The 20,954-nt window shown below is 32.1% G+C and overlaps 1 protein-coding gene across 4 annotated transcripts in view; it reads right to left on the bottom strand.

Moving 5' to 3' along the window:
• Nucleotides 1–20,954, bottom strand: part of LOC113520341 (disco-interacting protein 2) — a 146,772-nt gene that overhangs the window by 56,065 nt on the left and 69,753 nt on the right. Inside the window, exon 3 of one of the 4 annotated variants that reach the window (XM_026905656.3) lies at nt 11,599–11,679. The exons of the other annotated variants lie outside the window; for them this stretch is intronic. Coding sequence (XP_026761457.1) covers nt 11,599–11,679 — 81 coding nt within the window. The remainder of the gene's footprint in view (nt 1–11,598; nt 11,680–20,954) is intronic. 4 annotated transcript variants of the gene reach the window in all.

Below are 20,954 nucleotides of genomic sequence, written 5' to 3'. Positions count from 1 at the left end.
TATTAAATATTATAGTCATATACTTTTGAATGTCGTTAATACATTCCATAACTATTTTAGTACCTTTCAGTCATCATATCAGCCTTTAACTGTCCATTGCTGAACATGAGCCACCCCCTTGGGGGGTTTACCAGTAGTTTCAATGCTTGGCAGGCGGATTAGCAACCGCAGTTAGGCTTTGGAGATGTTTTAAGGAGGATGTTGTTGCCCATCGCTCGCCCTCCTTTAGTCGCCTCTTATGACATTCCCGGAAAAGGAAGGGATGGCCTAATCTATGCGGGACCACACGGCATATATACACGGTAAATAGTATCTACATATCTGCTTCTTTATTGTCAACGTTTCGACGTGCATTGCACTGCGTAAAATATGTGTACACAATGTGAAAGATTAAATTGAAATCATGTATTTGGTATGTAATGATAAATGTAGAATTGGACTTTTTTTTCTAATTGAAATAGGAGTGGGAAAATTTACCTGATATATAGTAATTACGTCTCGGTTGCAAAAGTAAATAAACCCAAGAATTAAATAAAATATGTTATAACTACAATTAAAGCAAAGCATACTTAGAAATATGAGTGCATGTAATTTACCCTACAAAAATTTTCTTTAAAAACCAGTTTAAAATACCGTGGATAAGTATATACTTATTTTTTTAACGATGGCTTGGTGTTCGTGATCTTACTTTGAATTGAGTTTATTAAAGATTTACTAATTATGTTTAAAGAATATTTTTATTACTAAACTATATATTCATTATCTACAACTCTATGTATCCATGTTTTTAATATATTACTTTATTGTAGGCGTTTTATCTCTATACGTGTATGGTCCATTTTAGTCAACTAACTAGATAAATTATTGTTATTATATGTTTCGATACTCGTTGTCTATTTTTATATAACAAAAAAAAACTATATTTTTATTAGTCCTTGTGCTAAAATAAAATAAAACAATATTAAGATACCGATAATATCAGTTGTTCCAGAAAATAAAAAAAAAAATATACAGGAAGGACGTGATCTAATATTTTAATATGTAGAAAAAGAACAAGCAAACAAAAACTGTATCTAGCATCAATGCTAGATCAATTATGTTTCGCCATGCTGTTCCGTATCATAGATCACATAGAGTGCCTCATGCTTATCAGATACAAAAACAACGTTTCTAATAGAAACCCATTAATTGCGTTCTCGTCTTCGCGTGACAACTTGGTGCATTTTTCCATCCACGTACACGACATATGGACGACATTTGTTACATAAATTTTATTATTACAACATACAGTGGCTAATCGGAGACTGGTTTATTGTGTGTGAACAATGTAGCAGAAGTTCTATTGCTTGTTTTATTGTTGGTTTAATTGAAAATACATAGTTGCATTTGTTATGCATCTATGTGTAGCATATTTCATAAAACAATAACTAATGAAAATGCTATACATTCTTTTTAATAAATAACAATGAAATAGCGCTGGCAGTGATGGACGATAAATGAGATGAAAAGGTAGGTCAGTTAGCCCATCGTGAGGTGGGCCTCACGATGGGCGATGGACGATGGGTCGTCCACAGCAATAGGACTGGTAGTCCACATTACTAACAATACTTGCCCCCCTCCCCCAAGCTATACATTGTTATCAATTATTATTTGTAGCTTGCATTTTTAAATTAATCAAGGTATTTATTTCTTGTACATGTATTTTCTTAGGTGAGATCTATAGATCGATAGGTCTCGATTAAAATAAATAATTAATTAAATAAAGTTACATTTGACTTATATTTTGTGGCCATCTGAGAAGGAACTGTTCAGAAGTGAACAATCAACACTTTTATAATTTATTGTAACACGGTAGTTACGATGTCGAACAATTTTATCGTTTCGATAAAAGAATAAAAAGTATATAATCGTATGAAAACGTTTTTAAATTTCCGCAACGGTATTATGAGTGACCATACACGGCATGACTGATATGGGTACAATTTGGGTCTAATGTGATGGTAAAATCGTACGATATCGTGCCGAGTTACAGAGCAGTATTATAGAGTTTGGTTGTTTAATATGTTCAAACTTATGTCTAGTGTGCTAGAAGTAAAATTCATCATTTAGGTGAATTGTAAATATGGATAGATCGATTTGTAAAGAAGTTCAAACAACTCTTACTCAATCATACTTAAACATTTATTTATTTATGTATGTATTAGTAATTTAAAATATACGTTTATATATTCACATTATTGTACGTATGTATATCTCTATATGAATTTAAAAAATGAAAAAATAATTAATGCTTCAAGTTAAACTGTTTGTAATTACTCTTCTCCATCCAAAGGTAGCCTGGAAGAGATCGCTCTTAGCGATAAGTCCGCCTATTATTTTTTTAGTGTAACATTTTCTTGTAATTGTTTGTATTCATAATAGATAGATAGATGACATTTATTACCATTATTAAGAAAATATTAAAACAACAAAAAGAAAAAAAGAACAATTAATGTTGCTGGTAATAGGAGCCACCTCAGCTGTTGCTATTTATGTACAGCTCCAGCGAGATGTACCTATATAGCGCTGATTTTCAGGCGGCCCATAATAAGTGTACTATTGTAATCTTATGGAGAAAACAATAAAGAGTACCCTGTCTATTAACTTTATTATTATTTACTATCTGGTATTAATACAATGGCTACTTCGTTAACTACGTCGATTACATAGTTACAATAACATTTGAGGTACCTAATAGAACATGACATATTTTTTGATAATCACTGTAAACTATATCACGCGCACACCGCTGCAGTTCCAACTGTAGTCATCTACATAGAGGTAAACGGAGCCACTGCAAGCCTGCTTGTAATGCTGAGTTAAAAGCAAAATAAATATAAAGCAAAGAAATATAAGGACCAATATTATAAAGAGGGCTTCATCTCTATAAGTAAAGATTGCGTTCTACAAAAGAACCGGCTTAAATTTTGACAAACCCCCGTTATTTTAATTTAAAAACTAAACTTCTGAACCGATTTTGATAAAATTTCTATGGAATTAAACCGTAGGTATACCCTTTCAGATGAAAAAGAATTTTTCAAATCGGTTTAGATCTGACGAAGCTATGAGGTAATATATGTTATAAAAAAAATACAATCGTATTGATAATCTCTTTTTGAAGTCGGTTGAAAAGGGTGATGTTCAAAATTGATTGGATTATAATAATATACTATGTTAATTCGAAAATCACTCGCACGAAACGTTATATTGTTATCAATAAATTTTAAAAGCAAGAATCAAAATCACTCGATTGTTTTTTTTTTTTTTTATTTCACCTATTTATATTATGTGGCATCTTTGCTAATTACTATTAATTAATTTTGACGACGTTTATTAATTTCACATGTATTTTTGTCTTAATGCCCATTATTATGGGTATTATTATTACTGCTTAAAAATATGTAAGTGTGTGTAGTGAGGTGACTAGAATAAAAAAAAAAATATTTAAATTTCGAAATCGTTTATTAGCGTATTTTTTTATGCAACGAATAGCATTGTGTTGCAGGAAAAAAAATCGCCAGCTTCAGGGGATGCACAATCAATATTGGATCAATACGGGAATAAATCATGTTGATTGAAAAAAAAACACACACACACAAAAAGCATACAAAAAATTTACAAATCCTTGCCAATTTGCTCCTTTTTTTTACTATACGGTACTATACTTTTTGGAAATAGTTTAATAATAGACTGATTCAGACTCTATAGTAGAAACATGTATTAGCGTTTTAAAAACTAGTTGTATCCCGTGTTTGTGTAAAGTTAGGAAATAACCTACCGTGTATTAGCAAGATTATTTTCTGAGGCGCTACATAATCTCAGACACACATCTTTGTGACAGTGCTCGCTCTCTGAGGTAGGCACAGTCATACACCTCCCCTCTAATACGCCTATGGAAACATGATATTTCACGGTACTAAGTGCGTACATTTGTTTACAATTTGTTCCATTACACGTACCTATTACGGTCACTTGATATCCGATTTGGGTTCGGTCGATATCGATAAAATGGTTGGGTGGCGCTAAATATCACGTTCTCGGATGAGTGTGCACGATAATTCGATGTCTGACTAGAACTAATTGGGTACAAATAACTAACAATAGTCAGTTATTTGTTATGACTTCATTTGTGTGTGTTTCTAACATTGGAGCCGTTTTCCAGTTTGAATCTTTTAACGCAACTTGTAGATTCGAGGGTTTTTTATAGAAAATTACGTATATGTAAATAGACTTTACGGTTGAACTTTAAAAGTTGTGGCCTTTTAATGTTATTTTAATAACATAATTATTTATATCGGATTTATTCATGTTTTAAAATTTTGGGACGCGCGACTAAATTCAAATTCGACAAGAGCCCTTAGAGCTGTGTGACAAGCAGCTGCATAATAATAAATATCTTATAGGCCAATATAAATTACCATACAATATTTTTTACAATAGTTATTATTAATAGAAAATTTTTGAATTTGGAAACTAACCAGACGACGGTTCACTTCATGGTAAATGGTACCCGTCGCCTATAGACATGAACAGCACCATGCGCATCACAGAAATAGTGCTCAGTGTCGTTTCTGAGGACTGAATTGTAATACCGGGTACAGACCGGTGTAATGTAATATGAAATGTAACATGAAAGAATTTTACGTTTACTTGATTCAATGTATCTTGAAAGGTAACACCGTCTGTGACCAATTGTCATAATCTGCAAATTTAGATTATATAGAGCGACATATAACTGCGTCGAAAAAAATAGGTCAACTATTTTATACGTGTGTGCATGCACACACGCATATATAAAAAAGTTGGATTGGTTACCAGATTTGAAATTATTACTTTAAGGTAAATAAGAGAATTTTTTTAGTAAATATTTAATCATTTATAATATTTAATTTTATTTATACATTTAACCGTATCATTTATTTATTACTATTTTATTCCACAAAATTTTGTAGTAAAGGTTGAAAATCGTTATTTGTGGATCTATAATGTACTTTAAATATGGACAGATACTCATAATGTCACCAAAAGTGACGGCCGTTTTGATTTTTTTTAAATATAACAGACAACAACAATTTCTTTCAATGTAAATATCTCAGAATCTTTGTAGACTTAAAACCTTTATTGGTGCCAGAATTAATTGAAGCGGGAGCCATTTTAATTTTATGCGAAATTTTGATAAAATAAAAATTACTGAATTGTTTTTTATCTTAATGCTATTCTGTGAACCAAAGTAAACGCTTGTTTCAGTTTAAATACTATTTTAATTAATTCTGACAATAGATATATATTCAAAGTTTATGCGGATTCCTAGATACCGATTTTTAAAGTAATCGGTCAAATACAAAATTATAATTAAAAATAATTCAATTCACATTGAAAAAAATCCAACTCATTTCCGAATTTTTTCGGATACATACAACACTAAAAATGGCGCGAATTCTTTTAATGGAGTTATAATTCTTTATAATTATATTTATGCTTCAAATTTAAGATACTTACCAGTGATAGGTGATTCCTTTATTAGTTCTATTTTTTGTTAGTGAACTTTATTTATTAAATGGTTAAATATAGATACGTTGTGTACGTGTATGTATATAGAACGGTAATAAAAAAGTCAGTTAATTTGACAACTAGCTGACAAATAAGTGACCCGTTTTTAAGACTCGATGCTCTATCTATACAATATAAGTTTGCACGCTTTACGCGCGCCAACTGTGTTTCTCACGCACACACTACGTCGATTACAAATGGCGCGTGTAGCGATCAGCGAATTGCCGTTTTTTCGGACGTACGCAAAATATCTTACTATAAAATACAAAATAAAGATAATATTAGAATTATCACTTGAATAAACCACGGACTAAAGCAATCCTTATCACAAAACGAAGTTTAGTACTAAACCATGGCTAAACATGGTTGGTCTAAAGATAGACCACCAAAATATCTAGTTTTATTGCTGTTTAAGATCAAATATTTATTTTTGAAATTACAGTTTTTACGAAAAGATGAAAAATTATTCTTTTTATTTTTTTCGCCTTTAAAATATTATCCATAGATTTTTGATCTAAATTGACTGATAAATTAGTTTATTGATTATTTAATAAAATATTTGAATTTATATTCCGTTTCACTATACAATTGCTACGAAATATTACAGTGAAAAAAAATTACAGTGTCAAAAATACATCAGAACTATTTAATTAGTAATGACGAAATATTAAGTTATATGTACAATAAATATTACAATTTTATAAACATTACTTTAATTACTTTTAAAACTAAATCTTTAAACAAGATAATTTTTTTATTCAAACGAAACGTACGATTTATTAATAAACAAACTGGATGATTAAATATTGTATATAATCTGTGGAAACTTCTGATCCACAGTCTAATTGTGGTATTAAGTATTTCTCTGTTAATTCGGCTCTTATAATAAAATCGGATTTATGTTGTACATTACGTTTGTGGTATATTGATAGAAACAGTTGCAAAGGTTGTTTGTAGCGAATGCGCTGTTCAGTCGTGCGATGTGGCCACGCTAGTGGTAAACATACCATAAAAAGTAAAATAATATTTTTTTTATACTACTGTGGAGGAAAACAAGCATACGAGCCGTTTGACTGAAACATTTCATATTACATTATACTCATTTGTACCCGGAATTAAACATCAGTTTTGTGCCCCGTAATTTCACTTGATATTGGAATAAAAATGTTTATTATAAAAGAATGACAATCTTGTTTAAGATTAAAATCATAAACAGCACTGCCCAACTTGAATTAATAATAAATAACTTATTTGTCTAATAATAATAATAAATAATTTGTTTATATAATCATTAATGGAACCCAACTTTTTATAAAATTTTATAGAAATAATTTCAAATTTTCTCATAAATACAAGACTTTGCATAAAAAATACATACCTAATTATAAAATTTATACATTTATAGATTAATAGAAACAACAATAATATGTAAAGTTGTATAAATTTCGTTGCACATTGCAATCTAAGCTTGATAATCGTCCTTTTGACTTAGTGCTCTTGGCCAACTTATTCTTTCATCTATATAAAGCTACATTATAAGCGAGTACAATGATCTGATAACTGCAGTCAGGCTTTAGAGATGTTTTAAGAGAGACGCTGCTGCCGATCCCTCGCCCTCCCTTAGTCGGCTCTTACAACACCCATTGAATAGTAAGGGGTGGCCTATTCTATGTCGGGACCATACGGCTAATCCGTCTGCCAATCGTGGCAACTACGTAAGCCTATCTAAACGTGGCTTATGTTCAGTAGTGGACAGTTAAAGGCTAATGATGATGATGAAAAGGAGCCATATTTGATTAAAAAAATTTAAGATCTACCTATTTACTTACGTAAAGCTGAGGCGAATCGCTAGTGCATAGTAGCTTTAGCCATATGTTGTCTTCTTTGTATACGTGTGAGAATAAAGCCCAACATAGGTACTGGTACGTAGCTTCATTGTTTGGCACTGTGACCGCATGCGGTGTGTGCATAATGGATTCTAGTTACGAGCCATCTGCATCTCTGCAAAGACGCTGCTGCATTTCGGAAACCAGGTCACCGTAGCAGATTAATACGGAAATTGTGAAGGTTTGGTTTCGAATATTTTGGGGAAATATTAAAAATAAAGCTATGAAAATAGTTTAATTTATTGCAATTTTAAAAATTCATAAAAAAGTATTTTTTTTAAATTTTCGATCCTAAGTAAAAAGCAACACATCATGAAAGTAAATAAAAATCAGTTTTAAAATTTACAAATGGAGTCCTTTTATGTATATGATATCCCCCTTGGTAGTAGTAGGTCAGTTTTGAAATTTCGCATATTCCTTTTGGACCCTCTAGCAAAGAAAAAAAATATTTTTAAATTATTTATGTAGATCAACAATATATAAAACTATTCCAAATTTCAAATCGTTAGCACTAGCGATTGCTGAGATAACGCTAACGTTGTAACAGACGTATGGGCAGTCGCATCATAAGGGTTCCTTTGTACTTTTTTGGTACGGAATCTAAAATCCAATTTAAATTTTAGCAAAATCAGTTATTTTTTATAAATTACTGAATCGATTTTGATAACATTTTACCAATAGAACCAATCTATATCTTCTGAGCTTAGATTATATAAATAGTGTCTCCATACAAATGCTTTGAAAAAAGCGGGTCAACTTTTTCATACAATTATGTACGTGTTACCAGATTAGAAATTACTATTATAGATTAAGATAAACAGGTGAACGTTATAACTTAAAATGTTATTAGGATTAAATAATGCTTTATAATATTTAATTTGATTTATTTATTTAATCATACTATTTATTTATTTATGATTATTATCATATTCCAAAGACAAATTTAATTATGGAATTTTTTTCGATTTCTTGCATCAATAAAAAAGTGATTATTTAAAATTGTATTTATATTTTTTACACCTTTTTAATAGACAAAAATAATTTTATTTAATAAATAATGGTTGTTTGTGAATATATAGAACACTAATAAAAAAAAAAAGAAATAGTTAATTTGACAATTAGCTAACAATAAGTTCACGCGTTTTTAAAACTCGATGCTCTATCTATAATCTAAATAATTATACCCAAATTTAGAACCTTTTTCTTTTCATTTTTTATACATTATCATCATCATATTAGCCGTTAATTGTCAATACTAAACATACGCCTCCCGTATTGGGGGCTTTTGCCAGTAGTTGCCACGCTTGCCAACCGCAGTTAGGCTTTGTCGAAATTTTAAGAGGGACGCTGCTTCCCATCTCCTGAACATTAAGTATATATTTATAAGAATTTATCGATCCCTGTAAATTCATAAATATGCAAATATAAATGATGCTAATGATTTCAATCTCACCCTGCATACACATCGATCCCTGTATCTGTGAATTCATCAATTTGGGAATATATAAAAGAATCCGGCCCTCTGACACGCATTACGCAAAACTTGAGTGTGGTGTTGGACATCTCGAGGGTGCGCGTGTCCGTCTGTATTTGGAATTTAGTGAAAATATTCGGAAATCATTGACTTTGGGGTGACTTACTTACTTATATAACTTTATTATTTTATTTGTTTTCTATTTTTGTTCACGTAAATGATAAAAAATCAGTAACAATAAAGTACCTTTCGAGAGCTCTAAAATTTAGTGCAGGATTATTAATTTATCGTAAATTCACGGTGACATATGGCAATGTGTATATTTAATAAAAAAAGTGGAAAAATAAAGCAATACTTGATATATTCATATATAATAAACAGATAATTAGACTAATATAAACATACACATAATATGTTTAATAAATTAATATATACATATAATAAATACATAAAATATTATATTATATTATTATATTACATCAATCAATTAACTGTATTAGAAGAGCAATAATAATATATGAAAGAAATTTTTGTCGAAATAGTATATTTCTGAGGTGGTTCAGATTTGCATCGGGTAGTCATCATCTCATATTGCCAAGTTAAAATTATAAGGACGTATATACTGTTTCTGAGGCCCTTTCAAATTATTTGGGAGATTGCTACTAGGAATCATCATTTGAGATGATGATGGAAGCCATAGAACTCTGTATCGGGTAACAAAATACGTATATTATGATTTGATGATTTGATAAAATTTTCGCCAATAGGATATTGGCGAAAATTTTTGTTAGTTATGTGTAATATTATCACTAAAAATAAAATTAATTAATAAAGTTAATTAATTTGTAAAGTAAGTTACAGTGTTGCTATAATATTATATAATAACAGTATAATGGTATTATATGAAATAGGTTTTTACTTATTACTTACATATTATTTACAATAAAGGGGGAAAGTAAATATATTTAAAAATGATTAGACCGACTTTTAATTTAAAGAACAAAATCCGACAGTACAAGTGAGGTCATCAATCCATCTTCATCTTATAAAAAAGTACTCGAAGAAACAACAATAATACTTAATGTCAGCGGTAGATGACGTTGTATATAGAACAAAATTGTATCAAGATGACACCAAAGAACTATGACAATATAGATACTTTTTAACATTACAAATTTGTGAACAGAATTTTTAATTATTTAAAAAAAATAAGGATTTTTTAATATAGATTTTTTTTATACAACTTAGAATAGTAAACAAGCTGACGGCCCACTTGATGGAAAGTGGTAACCGTCGCCTATAGACATGAGCAGTACCATGGACATAACAGAGTATACTATTTCGCCCATGATACCCCCCATGCGTTGCCATTCCTGAGGACTCAGGTGTTATTCCTCTGTACCCAGTAAATTCACGCCATATCCCACTCTTCATACCAAAACACAGCCATGCAAACACAACTGCTTCACGGTTGAAACACGAATGGGACAGAGGTACCCAAGCAATCGACTTTTGTACAAAGTCTCCCTCTGGTTTTTGGCGTTCCATGCTAATAATATTACGTAGTAATAAAAATGAGATAATGAAGACGGTGTGTATGATATGCCATCACCTTCCAGGCTACACCTATATTTCCAGAATGGATGGAGGGATAATATTGATTGCTAAAATATCCTCCATTTCTTTTGCGTGAACCAATAAATATCAACTTTAAATATTAAATTTTATGTAATCATTTATTCCCTGAATTCAAGTAGACGTATATATATATATATATATATATATATATATATATATATATATCTGTATATAGATGTATACGTATAGATATATATTTGTGTATATAAGAAAGAATATTATAACAAAAGGGTAGACATATATACTGAAATTGAAAAGCGCGATGAAATTAAACCAGTAGATGACGCTAAATTAGTGGCTCTATAACATTCATGTGTAAACGCTTAATGATTCCTATTGATTTAATCACTACATTACTTTTTAATTATTTTCGATCCGTGGTGAAAACGATTATAAATTTCTTATTTATACCCAATGTTCCTTAAAGTAATATTTAGTACAAAAATAAATACCTAATTTAAAATTGATAATAACACATTGTAAATATATATTTTATATAAAAATTATACATTTATTTACACAATAATAATTAAATATATACATAATATATAAACAGATCAGTCAATCTATTATTTAATGAATAATAGAGTAACTGTAATCTGTTTTTTTTTTTACTTGACATATTAAGTAAACAATCTTAACAAGCGTTTTTCAAAATGGTAAATTAAAAATAAATACCAGCAAAAATACTATTACATAACAATCAATTAATAAAAAATCCGCTATTTTCTTATTTATTTTTTTATTTTTTGACTATTATTTCCATAAAAAGAAATATAAAGATTGTTTAATAAATATGACATGTATTAAAAAATCTAATTATATATCCCCATACAATAGACATAATTATAGACACAACATAGACCTGAAAGCAGGAAGTGACAACACGACTGATGGTTGCTTGATTCCCAAACCGACCGGATTAAAAAAATAGAAACAAACCATAGATGTATGACACACCAATAACCGACGCGTAGGCAGCATTAAGTTCTTTATATTGCAATGACTCACCAGAATGGTAGCGGCTCTCGTTTCGCGTTAGACGTCTGTTGGTCCTGCCAGGTGGAGAGCGGAGCGCCGCTGCTGATCTCACTGCGACCCGATAAACAACCACACGACACGTCACCACACGCACACAAACACCACGAATGGGACCAAGGATTTCAAATTTGGAATTTATTTTCCCGCCAACGTAACTTAGTTGTCCGTGACATACCAATATTTTTATCCAAAGCAGTAAAATTACTAGATTAAAAATAAAAGAATAAATTAATATATATTCTGTTGAATTAAAATTGGTACTGTACAGAAGTGCATCGCCGGTAAATACAATTCCAAATCCGTTTATTCACCCGTTTAATCACCATTCTTAATTGACTAGAAATTATATGGAATTAGTGGCGATAACAGCACATTAGTAATTGTTATTGACGGCAGCAGTCAATGGCGATTAAACGTGTCATTAAAAATTCTCTGTTCACTTCTTAGAGCTAAACATACATCATATATTTGATTAGCACACTATAACCACACTTTATCGAGAGATAAAACCCCAAAACCTAGTCTTCTAGAAAACAGGTATACAGAATATTTTTGGTTTCCACAGCCATAGCAATAGCCACAGCAATAAGCTGAATAGGAACCTTGATATTGTCTGGTTGGCTGACTGGCCATGCAATATAATAACTTAGTTATCATAAAAGTTAACAAGTTGAAAGTGTTTCGCACATGGATATAGAAAAAAATAATATTAATTAACAGACTTCCCTATACATATATTGAATGAATAAATGTAAATAAGTGTTCATCGCGTCTTATCAAATTAAGTGGCACTACAAATGTTTTTCTATAGCATAATTTTATTAGTATTGTGATGTATGAATGGTAAAGAAAAATGTTTACAATTGTCTAACGATGATTTTAATTCTGCTGTCCCCTAGGAGCATTTGTACAATATCAAATTTCCCCATTCTCGTGTCTTCGGCTTTCCTTTTACCCAGTTTAGCGTTGAAGATGTTGTTGGTATTTTTAAACGTTAATAGTAAAAACTATAGTTGCTTACACGTATATTTTATTTATATACTTACATTTTAGAGCGTTAATGCAATACTGTTACTAGATGAGTATTTTTTTTATCGCAAATTTAGTTAAATCTTTTTGTGTTTGCAAAATTTTGATTAAATGAAATAGATTATAGTGTTTTTTGAAGAAAAATTAAATGGGCGAATAATAAAAAATAAATTATATTACTTCCAGCTATTTTTCAATTAATTGCATGAAAAATATTTATTTTCTTATTTGAATTTGATAATAAATGGCATAAACAGCATAATTTGTCAGGTATTTATTATAATATTTTTATTGTGATAAAGTATTTTTTTTTTCTAATAATACCAATACAACAAGAATAGTTAATTATATGAATAACTAAACAAAAACAACGTATAAAATGTTTACTGAATATTTCACAGAAGTACGATTATTTTTACCGGACCGGACTATTTTTACATTTCGAATTTTTACCGGACATGCGGCCAACGATGGAAGTCGAAATAGGTTTGCTGAAATTTAATAAACTTTTATAACAGTATAACCAGCGATAGCTGTTTGTATATAGTATATCTATATAAAAGAAAATTACGTGAACCCATACAACCTAACTGTATAGCCTTCCTTCCCTTTGCCTTTCCTGTAAAAAGGTGAATAAGAGCAAAAAAAAAAATACTGTTATTTTTTTACTACAGTAACGTTTTCAATGTTCATTACAATGTATTGCTTTGTTTTTAGGAATAAATAGTTAACAATTTTATCGAGTTAGAGGAAGAGGTGGACATGGAACGTTTGGATACGAATGTCATAAACGGATTCTTGGAATGCCAGTATTACAAAAAAGTGCTCAGAACAAAGATAACTCTGAAGAGCCACATTGAGCGCAAGCATCCAAAAAGTGGCACATGACATCGGTGTACAATGTGCGACCAATCATACTATGCGCTTTCAAGTTTAAAGAGTCATATACGATACAAGCACCAGTCCTTACAGCAATGTCAAATTTGTAATAGAGTCTTCGGAACAGCCGAATTGCTCGTCAAACATAAACAATTTTGCAGTCAGACAGAACGATGCTTTCAATGCCGGAAGATGTTTTTGTCCGCGTTCGGTCTTCACAATCATATGAAAAAAATGCACCCACATAAAAAGACCAACTGGTGCAATATTTGCCAGCAATCATTCAAGAACGGCCTCAATCTGAGCAACCACATAACGGTTGTACACAGGCAGGATTTCGCTTGCATGCATTGCGATAAGAAATTCAAATCTGCGCCTGCGCTGCTGAAACATCGGATGTACGATCATGACTTTGGAATACGTTGTGAACATAGAAAGTTTGTGATCCAGAGCAACCTGTCGTTCCACAAAAGAACACGTATAATAAAAAATATTCTTGCAAAGGTTGACAGAAGATATTTTGAAATTCGAACGACCTGTTGGACCATATTATGAGTAAGCACGACGTTGGAGACTGTGATAAATAAGTACAAAACAATTTTTAAGTTAAACAGTTTTATTGTAAAGAAACAATAATAATACAGATAATTTACTATAATACTATAATTTACTAATCACCACACCACTATGCCTATAATCTACATCATTAATTAGACCTAAAAAATTTATTTAGATTAGGTGGAAAGTGGTGCAATGACCTGATATAGGTACTAGTTATCACACTACCTAATACACTATTATTTATTATGTGGGAACCTTCCTATTTTTTTAGCTTTTAGTACATTATCTGTATCATTACTATGTTCCTTTATAATAAAACGATTTAAACTTTATATAACAATTATATCCATATAATAGAACTAAAATCTAGGTATGTAACCAAAACAAAAGACCTTGTGAAGTTAAATAGTTGTGAAACCTCATGTAAAACCGGGGCAGATATCTTAGTTAGTGTCTATGGAAGCACATATATTCGACAACTTTGATATAGTATTTTTAAATGATTACTTATAAATATTTATAGTCACCGTATCAATATTAGATATAATACTTCTATAATAATTGTAATGACTTTGTAATTGCACGGTGCATTTTACAATGCAAGTTTTCAAATACAAATTATCTTATATTTGGCTGGTAATTTAGATTATAAAGTGAAAATATATTTTTTTAATGTTTATCTTATTTTTATTACATTTTTTTTATAACAATACCATAGACAGCTGAGCAAGGACCTCTCCTATACGTAAGACTTAAGATTCTGAATCCCAGTGATATATTTGAGGTTACTCTAATCATCAATAATTATATAAAAAAGATAATTATTTTAATTTTTGTCTTTTTAGATATACCATATCATATTCGATTAAACTAATGATGTCAAGATAGTATTATAGAATAAAATTTATGTTTGCATCTCGAAAAGAATAATTCAAAAATATTTTTTTTGTTTATGTTGGCGACAGACCTCTTTTTATATAATTTACCTTTTTAGAATTATATTTTTATATTATGAATATGTCTTTTTGATATTTTTTTGTTTTTCTATTTGAGTGACATATTATTATTGTTATATTGTAAGAAGTGTGTACGTCTAAGAAAATATATTGGTAAGCCTCTCTCTATTAATATTATTTTATTATTGTCGCTGCCCTCCTCCCCTACCAGCGCCGTTTTCATTGGTCCTTCTCCCGGTAAAATTATTAGATATATATTTAAAAAAAATTCGAAATTATAAAATTTTTTTCAAATGGTTCTCATAAGAGGTATGGCAGCGGCACAAAGCGCCCCAGCGGATTTAATCGTTCCTCCTTCAGAGGTATCCGCCGGCGTTTCTCATAATATTAATATTCCTAGTTCGCGTTATAGTCCACATCGCTCATCAACCTCTATTCAAACGCAACGACTTGCCGCGAAAGCATTACATGCACGTCGCTTAGCCGAATTAGAGGCCGATCTTGACCGCGCCGCAACTGAGCGGGAACGCGCTGCAGCTGAGCGGGAACGCGCTGCAGCTGAGCGGGAGCGTATTGTAGCGACTCTAGAACTAGAGGCTAAATTAGCGGCTATTGATGAGGCCGCCAGTACACACTCACAATCATCTAGAAACTCTAGACTAGAAAAATGGGTGACCTACACTAACAATTCTTTGTCTGAGAGACAGATCAACTCGGTGCTAGCTACAGAACGCGAGCCCGTGGTCTCGCCTGGCGTTTGCGCCACCGGTATGGCTGGTGTCGCAGCGCGCGAGCACGTGCCCCCTTTCGCGCCTGTTCAGTCGGCATTGGAAGCGCATACGGTACTAAAATTGGCCGGGCGCGCGCATGATTACTCGCCCGGCACCGCCGGCGTATCAGCCGCGGTGCGCGAGTGTGCGCTTGTTACCGCGCCGGCCCTAACTACCCTTAAATCTTTAAATGTCCACGGCATGACATTCTCTCAGCACTGCGGCTATGGAGAAGCCTTCAACGAAGCCCGCGAACTCCACTTCAAGTTGCCGATGCCGCCTATTCATAACTCCTATACACGTACACACACTATAGGTACTCAAAACGAATTATTTAATTGTACTCAAAATAAAGATGAGCGCACAGTTTCTAACACTGCTCAAAACCAATCCAGTGATTTCTTGAAGTTGGCTGAGCTTACTGATGCCGCTCGTGGGAACAACGGAAACCCTAATTCAGGTAATATAGTTAGCCTACCTATGTTTTCCGGTCCGCCGCCTTCCCGTTGGCTATTATTATTATTCAAATCATTTTTAAATTCCAAACATTTGTCCACGGCGACGGAAAGCATAGGTCTGTCGAGCTCTCTCTCTGCTCTCCGTGGAGCCGCTCGTGACACTGTTATTTCTCTTCTGGCTTTATCACAAGACCCAGAAGAGATTATGGCGGCTCTGCAAGAGCAGTTTGAACAGTCTGACCTTCTGATACGTCAACTAGTATCACAAGCGAAAGGCATGCCCAAGCTGCTTGCATCTGATGGTGGTAAAGAACTACACCAATTAGCTTGTGTGGTACACAATTGTGTTCACACCATAAATATGTTAGGTTCTGTGAAGTTCCTCGCCTCCCCAGAGTTGTTCAAATACGTCGACGATGGCGTATGTTATAACTTCATCTCTCCAAAAGGTAAGGTAGTGTCATCTATCGTAGCTACTGACCTATTCAAAATTTCTGCTGTAAACGATAGATGGCATTGGGTTAAAAATAAAGTTTATTTTAGAGAAAATTTCTATCACGAGTTGCCTCGTAGCCGACCTAATTTTATCCAATGCCTTTCGAGGCCACCAAGAGGTAAGGGAAAAGTAGAGGGAGAACTTGCCTCTATGACTGTGGCACACGTAGACAGTTGGAGTTACAGACGGCTCACATGGCTACTCGATTTACAATTTTTATCCTGGAAACACATCATTGAATGTTTTTTGATTTGGATGTCATTGGCACAAGCCAACGGCACTAACATCTCCGGTGGTCGTCCTAATCATTTAGACTGATGAATTCGGTTGATTAGGACAACTGTTTGTGCACATTATTGTGCTAAGATTTTTTTGGTTCTTATTAGAAAAACTTCCAAATTTCAAAATTATAAAGCGCTGCCTCCTAGATTCCTTCCAAAATTTTGTCTCCCTTTTTAAATAAAGAAATTTCGGAGGCTGAAAGGCACCTTTTTACAGCAGGTCTTTTCTCAACCAATCAAGAAGGCTTAAAAATCTAATCTTGGTGTTGGGAGAGGATGATTCTATCCATGTAAATGGAAGAATTTGTATAATTTTATTGTTAATGTTTAATATTTTGTTAATGTTTAATATTGTATAATTTTAGAACCTCCCATGCAGGAAGTAAACCCACTTAGACGGTCGACATAATAGTATGGTCACTTCTTGATCACTACCATCGAATGTCTGGTCACGGCAACAATGTAACTGTCGTCAACTTCCTGCGCGGGAGATATTTCATAACAGCAGTGTTCTAACATCAGGTCTGTTACCAAATAATGTTATTGTTTTTTTTGAATAGTTATAAAGCTTCTCCCGTCTGCGCCACAATCATCATCAGCACCCGTTCTCTTTCACCAGTCTTGATTATTTTGAATTTAAAAACGCTGGGTAGCTTTATTTTCGTACCTCACCACCCGCGCTGTTTACTTGGAAATCGTGAGAAGCCTTTCAGTGGATGCTACCGAGATGGATCTTAGAAGATTTACCGCCCGTCGAAGATTGTTTTCGAAACGGTTAACGGTTCTTTGTCGGTGCAGCGAACTAACTTGCCAAGGTCTTTGTTTTTATAGCCAACAACAAGATTGATTGGCCGTCTACTTGTCCAACAGCACCATCAATGAGTGGCTCCTGGGGACGTTTGTTCAGATTTATCAAGGACACTTTTTCCATAACTTTGCTACAGAAAGCACCAACGGAAGAAATACACCCAATTCTACTACTAGAAGCAGAGGTGCTAATTAATCCACGTCCAGTCCCAGCAGACTTTGAGAAGCCGCCAGCTCTCAAGTGTTTCATTTGCTGTTGGATACTCCGTCGACTGAAGCTGTTCGCCCCATACCGACACTGATTTGTACCGCCACCACAACAACAAGATGGAAGTCTGATTGACTGAGATTTTATGGGCCTGAAAATGTCTCCAATGTCCATTCCTAGAAAGGCCGGGTTTACTCAAACTTCTCGGGTGGTCTAAATTATTATAATAAAAGATTCTTAGAAAAATCCAGCAGAAGAGTGGTGCTATTGCTTTTGTCGCCTCCTTAGATTGGTGCTCTGCACCGGGGCGTGCCATGTTGGCGACAGACCTCTTTTTATATAATTTACCTTTTTAGAATTATATTTTTATATTATGAATATGTCTTTTTGATATTTTTTTGTTTTTCTATTTGAGTGACATATTATTATTGTTATATTGTAAGAAGTGTGTACGTCTAAGAAAATATATTGGTAAGCCTCTCTCTATATTATTATTTTATTATTGTCGCTGCCCTCCTCCCCTACCAGCGCCGTTTTCAGTTTACGTCAATGTTTTTCAGCTCGACTATATTTTTTGTTTGTATATTACATTATTACATGTTTATAACATTTAGCAAAGTTATATATAAATAACTTTGCTAAATGTTAACCGATTTTGATGTATTTTATTAAAGATATTTATTAGCAAAATAAAGTTATTTCGTTATTTTTTTAAGCATAGCATCAAGCAGTAGTGTTATTTAATAAATTACCTGTCCAGCTGAACATTATACAAAATTTTCAGCTTTTGAAATTCCCTGAAAATTATACAGAAACGATCTTTATTATTGGAAAAATGGAAAATACTTCTGTACTGGTGATTAACGTAAATACCAGAATTAAAATTTAATTTAACATATATATTACGGATGAAGTTGACATTGTTGGTTGTAAAATATTGTTATGCAATAGTTGTAAAACTCAATTTAATGCTTTTTTTTTGTGTGATTATCTCTTATTTCAGACACAATGTACGAGTACATTGTTTTTTGAATAAATGAATAATGACTATTTAATCTAAAGGAGTACACTTCTGTATTGGTCGTATTATTTGTGTTTCGATATTAAAAGACATTACATTGATTTTTTTTTATACAAAGGCAAACAAGCCAGCTGCTCATTTGATGGAAAGTGGTAGCCATCACCTATAAATATGAACAGTACGATAGACATAACAGAGTATACTGTCTCCCGTAAGTTGTTGTATATTATGTATGTATATACTCTACAATTTTACCGCCATATACCACTCTTCTTTTCCCGCGGGTGTCGTATGAGGTAACTAAAGTAGGGCGAGGTATGGGCAGCAGCATCCCTCTTAAAACATCTCCAAGCCTAACTGCGGTTGCCAATCCGCCTGCCAAGCATGTCAACTACTGGCAAAACTCCCAAGAGGGAGGCTTATGCCCAGCAGTGAATAGTTAAAGGTTGATATAATGATGATGATGATGATGATGATACCACCCTTCAAACTGAAACATCGTCGCACAAACATAACTGCTTCACGACAAAAACGATAATGAGACAATTACCCAAGCAAAAAACTTTTGTACAGTCACTCTCTGGCAAATAAAAATTACAATATATGGAAGCATAATATCTCAGTCTTTAATAATATAAATCGTGGAAAAATCAGAACTTTCGATTTAAAAACTAAAAAAAAAACAACTACGGGACTATATATCTTATCATAGTGAAATGAAATTTCCAATTTAGTTTATAAATGACAGAATTCGAAGGTGACAATACACAAAAAAAATATGACCGAATTGAGAATATCCGGCTTTTTTTTAAGTCGATTATAAAAGTATATTATTATATATAATATCACATATCGTATAAAGTCCATAGAGATATTTGGTTTCTAAAAAATTACATTATTTTACAATACGATTATTGCATTGTATGTACATATTACGTACAATTGATTTATTGCATATGTACTAAAGTTAAATCAATTACTATTAATTTTTAAGATTACTTACTATAAATTATAAGTTTTAAGTATCGATTTACAATCATATAGTATCGATACATCATCTAACGATAGAATGTGCACAGTGTACCACTGTTTTATACTCACACTTATACATCACGTACACAAGCGTAATCACATTTTCGTCTCGTTTTCTGTGATTGCATTTCCAGTCTGTTAGTACATAAGTACGTTATACTAAGTGTATGGCTAGCAAAAACTATGTAAGTCAAATTTTGAGCTTCAATTCATCCTAAACTATGTGCTTTGTCTAAATAATTTGACTGTTAAAACTTAAGGAGTTAGATTTTAAAATAGCAAACATATGAAAGAAAAAATAATAATAATACTTAGTAAATAATAATATAGTTAATAATACTTACTAAGTTGTACTTTAAATTTATTCCAAAATCGTGTATGATCTTATAAATTTCAGGATCATTTAATACTTGACACCCATTTACGATACATCTCAATTGTTATCTTTTGTCAGCGAATTCGATTGTTTTTGATGAGAGAAGAATGCTGTATATCTTCATATAATTATATTGATTAATTTCTTCAAATTAATCAATATTCATTATACATACAATATTCACATACATATATTATTTACTCAGCATTCATAAGAACCTATAAAATTAATGAACGAGTAAAGAAGCATAAAACGCTTTCTTAAATGCAACTCTTAGCAAAATGTTACTAAAGACATAAATATTTTGCTATTACAAATTTAAAAGGCGCTACCTGTTAATCTATATGGTTTGGGGTGTTTTTCTTATTTGGTAAGGAACTTTATGACGGCGCAATGTTAAAATTTTCTCCATAGTCATTGATTTCTTTCCGATTGACTTCTTTAGTCATTAA

This window comes from Galleria mellonella, unplaced genomic scaffold (genome assembly GCF_026898425.1).
Source record: "Galleria mellonella isolate WM207_F2 unplaced genomic scaffold, CSIRO_AGI_GalMel_v1 utg28, whole genome shotgun sequence".
Taxonomy (NCBI): Eukaryota; Metazoa; Arthropoda; class Insecta; order Lepidoptera; family Pyralidae; genus Galleria; species Galleria mellonella.
Note: the sequence above shows the minus strand (reverse complement) of the source record. Positions and strands in the feature narration are given on the sequence as shown.